This window comes from Haplochromis burtoni, unplaced genomic scaffold, assembly GCF_018398535.1.
Source record: "Haplochromis burtoni strain Fernald_Lab_line unplaced genomic scaffold, NCSU_Asbu1 Contig_112, whole genome shotgun sequence".
NCBI classification, from domain to species: Eukaryota; Metazoa; Chordata; class Actinopteri; order Cichliformes; family Cichlidae; genus Haplochromis; species Haplochromis burtoni.
The window spans coordinates 561715-573114 of NW_024582473.1; the positions used below are offsets into that span (position 1 = coordinate 561715).

Sequence of the window (11400 nt, forward strand, 5' to 3'; positions counted from 1 at the left end):
TACTGCAAATCCAGGACTAGGTCATGGGGCAGCGTTCTAAGCAGAGATGCCAGACTCCCTCTCCTCACCAACACCTCCAGATCACCTGGGGGATGTCAGTGGTTGCATTACACCTACTTTATACACCAAGAAATGTTCTCCAACTCTCACTTTGGGTTACAAATGTAATAACATAAGTAAAGTCACTTACATTTTTACATAAAAACAGGTTTTAGAAGTAGTAAAAAGTAAAAATGATGTGTTTTGTAGTCTAGGAGGAGTCTGACTGGCTCAGATCTCTGAAGTCAACAGACAGACGAAGCTTTTTATAATTCCCCCTGTAGTGTGGCTGAAGAGTGTGTAACTTGATAAACAGTAATAGCAACAGAGGTTATGAGCTAACTGACCCACATGGATGCCTTTTGTGCCTGAGTCTTGTTACACTATCCATGCCAGTGGCTTCATTGCCGTAGTGTCTGTTGCTTCTTTGTAGTTTGATAGGAGTCGATATTGCACTATTTGTGATCATCTTTGTTTGTGATGTTTTTATTGAATTCATGAGAGACACGCTGAGCAGATATGGCTATTCAAGGTCGTCAGACTTCTAGCTTTGTTCCTGGTATTCACTAAGTGAATGATGGGGAAGGTTATCTGTCTTATATAAAACATGTGCTCTGTATTTGTAAATTTGGAGAGTAGCCTGTTTTATCTCTTGAGTACATTTGCATATTAAAGGAGCAAGGAGTTTTTCTTATTAATGGTCAGAATTAAGTGGAAACTGAAGGAGAGGCAGATCTATAAGCTTTTTATAAAAATACAGAGTAGGAACCATCGTATTTACATCACAGTGATGGCTTTTTTTTTTAGGTTTTTTTAAAGGCAAAAAGAGTGTTTTTTCTCCTACTTGTCCTCTATTATTGATCGGTCGGTCAAATTTGCACAGTAGTTATTCCACTGTGCTTAAAATACTAACATATATTAACTGAAAGTGAACTAACGATACATTTTTGCCGTAAATGTTCAATTTTGAGCTGAAACTGATGGATGGAGATGGTTTTTGTATTCTGTCCTTCCAACAGCACCCAGCAGCTGCGTGGTGACTGAGTGGGTGGAGTGGGATCCCTGCAGCGTCACCTGCGGGATAGGCATGAGAAGAAGGGAGCGTATGGTAAAGATGCCCCCTATAGATGGATCCATGTGTAAGACCGAGGTAGCTGAAGTGGAGAAATGCATGATGCCAGAATGCCGTGAGTCAACAGTTGCTGTTTTGTCATATGTTGTTTTTTTGCATGAGCATTTGTTGGTATATTAGCACTTCATTTGCATTTTATTTTAGCTGACTGTAATGAATGAGCAAATACTATAATTACGTGTGTGTATCACTTAAACCAGATACCATCCCCTGCATGCTGTCGCCTTGGTCGGAGTGGAGTGAGTGTAGTGTCACATGTGGACGGGGGATCCGAACACGGCAGAGGATGCTGAAGTCTGATCCTGCAGAGTGCACTGAAGAGCTGGAGCAGACAGAGAAGTGCATGCTTCCTGAGTGTCGTAAGTGCTCTTTTGTTGTTGTTGTTGTTGTTGTTCTTAGGTAGATACCGGGTACAGCTCACACTCTCACATCTAAAACCAGCCAAACACAAAAGAGCGCTGAAGATTAAACGATCCCTGTTTGCATTAACTGAACAAGATTACATGAGAAAAGTGGAGACTAAATATTTGAAAGTAATACAGAAAGCCAGAGTATATTAACATAGTAACTAGTTACCTATTAATGCTAATATCTGATCACATCAGCTCAATGCATTTGGAAATTTGGAGGTGGTCAAGATAACCTGCTGAAAATCAAACTGACCATTAAAACGGTGACTAACATTGCTTTAAGTGACTTTATATTTCAGAAACTGCTGATCTACCAGGTTTTTCCCACGTAACTATCTCTACGGTTTGCAAATAATAGTGAGAAAAAGAGATCCAAATATCCGATGAGCAGCATTTCTCTGTGAGAAAATGCCTTGTTGATGCCAGAGGTCAGAAGAGAAAGGTGAGAATGCTTTAAGCTGATAGGAAGGCAACAGTAATTCAAAATAGCCACTTGTTACAACCATGGGATGCAGAAGAGCATCTCTAAACTCGCAGCACATTGAACTTTAAAGCAAATAGGCTACAAAAGACCACATCGAATGCCACTCCTGTCAGCTAATATTAACAAACTGAGGCTATTTTGCACAGACTCACCAAAAGTGGACAATAGAAGACTGGATGTTCTGATGAGCTCACCGAATCTATGCTAGAAGGAGTTAAGGCAAAAGAGATCCCAATATGATAAACTGTGAACTGATTCCTGATTTTTTTTTGTGTTTTCATTTCAACTACAACTTCAGCTGATATGTAATAATGGTGTCCTTTCTACAAAGATCCCTAAGAATGCAGGAAATAAGAGTCTCATCCTCCATATTTCCTCAGATAGGACCCTGGACTTCATCTGTGCCCCTCCTAATGCTCAAACAAAACCTACCCCCTGAGGTATCAACCTCAAAAGTCACATTTTGGTCAGGCTTTAATGATATTACTAAGAAAGGTGTTAAAAACGTTTTTTTTTTCTTTTCTTTTCTTGTTTGACTATAGAAGGGGCTAGTTAATCAGGGTGTCAGTGATTTCCTCCAGGACTAAAACAGTGGCGCTGCCACACTTACTAGACATAAATCACACACAGCACAGAGTCATTCCCATCTTCATAGCCAAAGAGTAAGATTTATTGTCCTTGCCCACAGTGTATTTCAGTAATTATTTAACATGCCCCCATCACTTTTTCTCAGACTTGGGGACTATGTGGAGTCATATGTCATTGCTTAAGAGCTGAAACTTGCAGAGCAGGGGACTGGCAGAGAATTGACAATAGTAATCACTTGCCTTTGAGCACAGCAAAAAATTTTCGTATGATAAATTAGTCACAAACCGTTTTGTCGTGTTGAAGATGTAGCAACTTTGCATGAAATGAATTCAGCCCATTCACCTAAATTGACCACATGCCACATGTGACTAGTAGCACTATAGTGTGACATAAACATGACTGAACACCATATTGGATTGGTCATTTCCAATCACGATATAGCATGCACTGCTGGCTTTTAGAAATCTTTTATCTGCATTAACTTTATAATTTTGGTATAAAAGTGAGCAGCTGCCATGCTCATTGGGAGTTGATCTGTTTAATGTGAATACACTAGTTGCATGTACATCCAAACAGACACAAAAGTTAAGTCTTAGGCTACGTTCACACTGCAGGTCTTAATGCTCAATTCCGATTTTTTGATCAAATCCGATTTTTTTGTCTGCTTGTTCACACTACAAATAAAATGCGACAGCAAACGCGCTCTAGTGTGAACGCTCAAAGCGGCCCGCATGCGCAAAAGAAGACGTCACACACAACGCGCTCTGTTTAGACCCAGAGCAAACAGTATTGTTTGACTGATGGCCCTTAATATAAAGACTTCGGACTTTACGTTTCCCAATTTTATATTGCCTTAGTTCATTCAGGTTTTCGGGTATTTGTTTGCGCACAGCCAATCAGGTTGAGGTCTGGACTTTGACTGGGCCATTGCAACAGCCTGATTCCGTTCTTTTTCAGCCATTCTGTTGGAGATGTGCAGCTGGGCTTGGGATCATTGTCCTGCATGACCCAGTTTGGGGACAGATTTTATCTGTCAGACAGATACTCTCACATTTGACTGTAGAAGACTTTGATATACAGACGAATTCACGGTCAGCTCAGTGGCTGAAAAGTGCCCAGGTTCTGTGACTCCAAATCATCACCCTTTCATCCCCATGCTGAGCTTGTATGAGGCGCTTGTGCTGATATGCCATGTTTGCTTTTTGATAAATGTGATGCTGTGTGATATCGCCAAACATTTCCACTTCCACTGGTCTTGTCTGTCCAAAGGATGTTGTTTCAGAAATTCTTCTGGTTTGTTCAGATGAAACTGTGCTGAACAGAGAGTTTCTCCTGGTAACCCTTTCAAACAAGCCATACCTGTAGAGTCTTTCTCTACTTTTACTGTCATGAACTTTAACAGTTAACATGCTAACTGAGGCCTGTAGATTCTGAGAAGTAGCCCTCAGCGGGATTTTTTGGGAATGTCCCCTCCTGGTCAAATTGGCGGCTGTCTTGAATGTTTTCCACTTGTGCATAAAGTTTTTTGTTGCAGAATCATGAACTTCAAATTGTTTGCAAACAGCCTTACATGTCTTAGGTGATGCGTGGCTGACAAAGGTAGGACCCAAACGCAGGACTCAGAACACAGACAATAAACTAATAGGTGTTTTTTTTATTAAACTAAAGTACAAAATAACAACACCAGGAAACTAAAACCTTTGCCACAACAAGGAAAACATACTAAGGCTACGTTCACACTGCAGGTCTTAATGCTCAATTCCGATTTTTTGATCAAATCCGATTTTTTTGTCTGCTGTTCACACTACAAATAAAATGCGACAGCAAACGCGCTCTAGTGTGAACGCTCAAAGCGGCCCGCATGCGCAAAAGAAGACGTCACACACAACGCGCTCTGTTTAGACCCAGAGCAAACAGTATTGTTTGACTGATGGCCCTTAATATAAAGACTTCGGACTTTACGTTTCCCAATTTTTGCTTTAAGTTATTTTGTTATTTACATAATAATGTAAATAACCTAATAATTATCCTTATTGCTGTTTTAGAGGAGCGGTGCTTCAAAGGATAGTTGCAGATTTCTGTCAGAATCTGCAGATTATACAGTACAAATAAAATGTTCACGTTTCTCCAACGTTGTCTTCCCAACAGTTTCACTGACATCTACACTGGATGGCCAGGAAGCGTTCGCGATGTCTTCTCGGCGCTGATAATTGGCGTCTGTCTTGTGTCAGTGACGTAAAAGACGGATTTAATGCGACATGACCGTTCAAACAGCAGTCGCTTTCTAAAACATCGGATATGTATCGGATTCAGTACCACATACGAAAGTGACCCAGATCGGATTTGAAAATATCGGATTTGTGCCGTTCACACTGTCATACGCATGATCGGATATGGGTCGCATAGGGTCAAAAAATCGGATTTGATGCGCTTTCGCCTGCAGTGTGAACGTAGCCTTAGTTATCAAATTTCAAATTCAAATTCAAATTTTATTTGTCACACACACACAACCATACACAGTATGACATGGGGGTGAAATGCTTGTAGCTGTACAATGCCCGACCATTAAATGACAGAAGAAAAGTTTTACAATATTTGCAATTTACAGTTTACTACAGAATTTACAAATTAACTTAGAAATTAGGTTCCTAATCTCCTCCAGGTAGGCCGTCTCGATGTTGTCGGAGATCAGGCCCACAACAGCAGTGTCGTCAGCAAACTTGACAATGGAGGTGGTGTCGGATGTGGCTACACAGTCATAAGTGTACAGTGAGTACAGCAGGGGGCTTAAAACACAGCCCTGAGGCACTCCAGTGCTGAGTGAGATGGAGGGGGAGACTTGTTTTCCTACCCTCACTGATTGGGGTCTGTCTGTGAGGAAGTTGAGGATCCACTGACACAGTGATGAGCTGAGTCCTAGATCCGTCAACTTGGTGAAAAGCTTAGAGGGAATTATTGTGTTGAATGCTGAACTGTAGTCCACGAACAGCATCCTAACATAATTCCCTCTGCCAGTGTCCAGGTGACTCAGGGATGTGTGGAGCAGGTGAGATATGGCATCGTCTGTGGAACGATTAGTCCGGTAAGCAAACTGAAGTGAGTCGATGGTGGCAGGAAGTGAAGAAGTGATGTGATCTCTCATCAGTCTTTCAAAACACTTCATCACAATTGAAGTCAGTGCTACTGGACGGTAGTCATTGTGGCAAGCGGGCTGTTGTTTCTTTGGAACAGGGACAATAATGGACTGTTTGAAGCACGTGGGAACCACAGCTTGGGCCAGGGAGAGGTTGAAGATCTCCGTGAACACCGGTGCTAGTTGATCAGCGCAGGCTCTAAGGACCCGGCCAGGGATTGCATCTGGTCCTGCTGCCTTCCTGGTGTTCACCCTCCTGAAGGTGTTCCTCACGGCATGCTCTGTGATGACGAATGCATTTTCTTCACTGGTGCACTCCGAGCGCGCGCAGCCGTTTGTTGTTTTAATTGCTGCGGCGTCGAAGCGAGCATAAAACGTGTTCAGCTCATCAGCCAGTGAAGCATCTGCATTCATCATTGAAGAAGCTGGTCGTTTATAGTCCGTTATAGTCCGCAGTCCGCAGTTAGCATGGTGTCCAACACTCTCTTTGTTCCAGACTCTTTGTTCTGGGCTGTAACTGTAAATGTTCATCAGCACTCATGGTGTCATGCTGGTGACAGCACTGAATCAGGATCCAAGCAAAAACCAAGAAAGAAATGGATATAGAAATAGAAAAATGGTATAATAATAATATTTAAGGGCTATGTAACAATGAACCGACAAAGTCAAGACAAAAGCACACTAAGTAAACGCCAGGGAGAAGATAATAAGGTCAAGTGAGCTCACCAATCCTGGAGTAGCTCTTTTTAAATTTTGTGCCTTTATTCCTGTCTTTCCCTCCATGTTTACCTTTTCCCCTTCTCTTCCTTTTTTCCTTCCATCTATCTAGCTGTCGACTGCATGGTCTCAGAGTGGACAGAGTGGTCAGAGTGCAACAAGACCTGTGGTAAAGGACACACCATTCGGACCCGTATGATCAAAGTGGAGCCACAGTTTGGAGGCAGCTATTGTCCTGAGACCATCCAGAGGAAGAAGTGCAAGCTCCGGAAGTGTCGGCGAAAACCGATTAAGGAGGAAGAGGTGCCAGGTTGGTCGTGGTAGTCTGTTGAAACTGCTTCATGTAGCATTTAGACATTTTAACGAGCCGATGTTTTAGATGGTTAGTTGTTTTATTCCAGCAAAGCAATTTAAGTCAGGACTGAGATACTAGACAAACCCTGATATGTCCATCTGCAGCTGTTTGTTTTTGGTGGCATGGCTCCATGTGGGACCTAGCTAGTTAGACGTGAGTAACCGTATCAACAGATCCATGAGGTTACATTGGCTCGCGATGACATCGCCTGAGTTTGATTTTGTGACCTGTTTTAACTAAATTTGTTTCCTGATAGAAATATAGAATATGGAAATATACCACATTAACAAATGTGACGCACAGACATTAAGTCTTTAGCATCCATGTCCACAACAGAAGATAGTCGATGCAAAGGGTCGAGCAAGAGTGCAGACAAGCATGAGAATGCACAGAGCAGAGATGTTCAGTGAAGCTACTTTCAGCTGCTCCCTTATTCACAAGAGACTGTTAAAGTAGATAGCTCCACATGTTTTGATTTGGCCGATCATTCTTTTTGCTCTTAAAAAACACGAGATGCCCTTCCTGACGCAACTGAAGGGATTTGTCTCTCCTTCCGAGATCGAAGCCTCTGTATAAGAGAAATAATGAACAAATGTTTAAGTTCATGCAATTTCGGGATATTTTGCTTTTCCTTGTAATTTTTTCTATTAACTAAGAGTCTGTTTTATTCCATCAGGTTGCAGGATGCAGCCGTGGTCTAGCTGGACAGAGTGCACCAAACCGTGCGGGGGAGGGATCCAGGAGCGTTTCAGGGTGGCAAAGAAAAGAACAAAGTCCAAAGGCTGTAAGGACAGGAAGGAGATCCGTGCCTGTAACGCTCGGGAATGCTAGGGGGCACTGCTAAGCTACAGAGAGGCAGGGAGGTGTGCAGTGGATTAAACATGAAAATCAGAATTCATTAAAAACAGTGGTGACAGAGATTGATTTTTTTTTTTTTATGTAGCTGGGAGGAGACGTACAGGATTATTATGGGTTATTATTGGAAAAATCTGAGGATTTAAGTAAGGATTTAAGAAAGGGAAGGAATAAGAAGAATAAGACATAATGACATGCTGTTTTAGTGACGATTTTGTGGACATTTAGTTAGCTGGGTTGATTTATTTTCCTTTTAGAGCATAGTGGAAGTATTAGAGAGAAAGCCTGTGTCCTGCAAAAAAAAAGAAGAAGAAAGAAACCTGACGCTAAAGTAACCGAATACATATTTTGCAACAAACTTTAACTTTTTAGTTGGGTTTTGTTTACTCCTAGTAGGAAAGTATTTTCTGTGTATTTTCACCAATATCTCCCTGTCCTCTGCAGCACCTACAAAACATTGATTTAGCTACTAAAAAATCAGGAGCTGAGCATTTTAATGAAAGCTGGATACTTTTAATGTACTGTTTATGTAAAGGCTCTACTGGGGAGAATTCAAAATTAGCATTAGCTAAGTGGATTACATGCTCTGTATTGGAAATATGTTAACCTGCTTTGTCCCCATTAAGATGCCTCCTATAACACTACCAGACAACTTTAATCTGACCATTAAATGCCAATAATACTGTGATACTACTTTACTTTGATTTAGTGTTTCATCCAGTGCTACTGTAATATTAAGATTTCTTGCACAGGAAAATATTAGTTCAGTGAGAGCTATTATACTCAAAAGAATATTAAGTACATCTGTACTATAAGGTCAGACACATGGTAACAGGAGGAGCAGGGTGGAGAGCACAAAGCAGCTTGTAGTGACAGTGGAGAAGCTGGATGGATGAATGTATAGAAGGGAATCAGCCGGGATTGTGACCGAGTGTGAAGTTGTGATCTGTCTGGAGTAATGCCATGTTTAATTATTACTCTTAGTTTGTGTGGTAAAAGGATGCAACTTCTACCTGGTTGGCTGAGGGAAAATGAAAACTACATAAAAGACAATGAGAAAACGCACTGAGTGGCTCTGTTCAAAAAGCACAAAATCCATCTTCTAGTGTGTCTAGTTCAATGACGCATCACTCATTATGTAAAATGTTTAGTGCACACCAGTTTCCACTGGGCTCTGTGAAGGGCTATTTTTTGGACATGTGCAGTCACTGTAAGGGTGACAGTGAAACAGCAATTGCATTGCAGAGCCAGGATAAGTCTTCCCCTTGCTTTCAGACTTCAGGCTAAACAAACTAAGTTGGTTCTCACAAATATCAGAGGATGAGTTTATACATCCAACACAATTGGATCAGTGTAAAAGAAGCCTGTTTCTCAAAATGTTAATGTGCTACTCCAGTGTTATTGTTGTATGAAATAAACTTAACGTCAGATAATGGAAACAGAAACATTTTTAGGATGTATTACCCACTGCTTTAAAAATGAGCTTCGGTTCTAGTGAGAAAAAAATCCCACGGATTGAATAATTGACTGCAAACTAACTGTGAAAATCTTCTTCTTCTTTTTTTTTGCAAGACATAGATGGTAACACAGAAGTCTCTAAAAATCTGAGGATATACGTACATTCACTATCTAACCAACACATATAAATGACACTGCTATGTAATTACTAAAAACCACTTTCCTTATGAACAGACCATTTCAGTGGAGATGTTTTATACTGTTAAAATGAGTCTTTATATACTGTACTGCTGTTTATCTGTCATTTCAGCTGATGTAGCATCAAGCCTGCGACAGCTCTCATTCTGTCAGAAGAGTTTATTTTAGCATGTTCAGAGATGATTATGTTTTATTTAGACATCACGCTTTATCAGCTGTAGTTGCGGTCGTAAAACACTAGCGAAATGACTGTATCTGCTTTGTTCAGACGGAGCCTTAGAAGTGTCTTAGACATCTTACACATCTGCTGGCTGTAAAAGGCATATGTACTGTAGAGGATATAGAAGTTTCTACAGTATTCAAACCTGTAGGATAGATCAATGTACAGCAGACTGTTACTGGGACCTTGGTTACAACACATTTTTCCCATGTATTGTTTTTACTGCGCTTTGTGAAGATAAAATCGATCTGTAAAATCTTTTGGGGATTTTTTTTTTTTTTTTTTTTTTTGCATTACTTAGCAGATTTTGTTGCATTTTTTTTATAAGAATGTCAACACAAAGGTGTGTTTTCTGTAGATGTTTTCTCTGAAGTCACTTTCTTTTATTTACAGGGCTCTTTCTTTTGTTTCTTTATGTCTGTACCATGTGACTCTTTTGTAAGAAACCACCTTTACAATAAAAAAAATGGTAAATGTGAGAGTCATGGTGTCATTGCACTAATGAAGCTCTTCCTTCAGCATGTTGTGTAAGAACCAACAATGACAGCAAGGTGACAAGTGAAGATGCAATATTGTCCTTCAAATAAAAAAAGAAACACATACAACTTTATAATAACCACCGCTAATAAATAGTTCCTTGATAACTAATATTAGGTCTTGTATAAAGTGCTAAGTGATGACTACAATACTACAAAATTGATCTAACTTAAACTATATTTGCTGTATTTAAATGCCTTAAGGATGAGAACAAACTTGCTGATCAGTAGTGAAACATTGCAAAACTCCAATTTATTATTCTTTTAATTCATGATAAGAAAATGACATATTTTAACAATACTACTGGTAAGTGGATATTAGTTATCATACCACTGTTTAATGTTAAATAATGTTAAAAGTTATATAAATAAATAGCAATAATAACAGTAGTTATTGCATCCATGAGGCATAACATTATGACCATCTGCCTAATATTGTGCTAATTCCTCTTTTGCTGCCAAAACATTTCCAGCCTGTGGAGCCCTGGACTTCTTTAGACCCCTGAAGGTGTGCTGTGGTATCTGGCACCAAGATATTTCCAACAAAGTTGTGTTAGTTGCGAGCTGGGGCCATTATGAATCTGACTTGTTTGTCCAGCACATCCCACAGATGCTCAGTTGGACTGACTGGCCTGGAGAATATGTTGTCAACACCTCAAACTTGTAGTTCTCCTCCTGATACACTTTTGCTTTGTGGCAAGGCGCATTATAATGCTGAAAGAGGCCACAGCCATCAACGAATACCTTCTCCATGAAAGGATGTACATGGTGCGCAAAAATCCTTTGATTATACGTGGTGGTATGTGCCAAAGTAACATCCACATGGATGGCAGGACCCAGTGTTTCCCAGCAAAACACTGCCCGGAGTCCTGGTGCCTGGTCATCACAGTTTGGTCCTTGTCAAACTTGCTTAAATCACTGAATTGTGTCCATTTTTCCCACTTTTCACTTGCTCCCTAACATATCCGCCGGACTAACAGTTCGGACTACCAGATGAACAGATGACCAGTGTTACTCACTTCACCTTTCAGTGATCATAATGTAATCTGGAGTCAGATGCGAGGTCCATCAGCCATGGCTGAAACTGTGTGATGCGAAAGGACAACGATCCTAAGCACAGCAGCAACTCTGGACTTGTGCTGTGGTGGGACCTCAAGATAAAGGTGCATAAATGGATCCTCACAAACCTCAATGAACTGACGCAATGTTGTAAAGAAGACTGGGCCTGAATTCCTCCACAACAATGTGAGCGTTTGATAGTCGTACAGAAAACAA

At 40.6% G+C, this 11400-nt stretch overlaps 1 protein-coding gene across 1 annotated transcript in view; it reads left to right on the forward strand.

Moving 5' to 3' along the window:
* The window catches only part of spon1b (spondin 1b), a 112808-nt gene extending 102740 nt beyond the window's left edge, over positions 1 to 10068 (forward strand). The window contains exons 13-16 of the mRNA XM_005928359.3: positions 1059 to 1226; positions 1372 to 1530; positions 6616 to 6813; positions 7535 to 10068. Of these exons, the coding sequence (XP_005928421.1) occupies positions 1059 to 1226; positions 1372 to 1530; positions 6616 to 6813; positions 7535 to 7689 (680 nt within the window). The 3' untranslated portion in view covers positions 7690 to 10068. The remainder of the gene's footprint in view (positions 1 to 1058; positions 1227 to 1371; positions 1531 to 6615; positions 6814 to 7534) is intronic.
* Positions 10069 to 11400: the final 1332 nt, after the last annotated feature.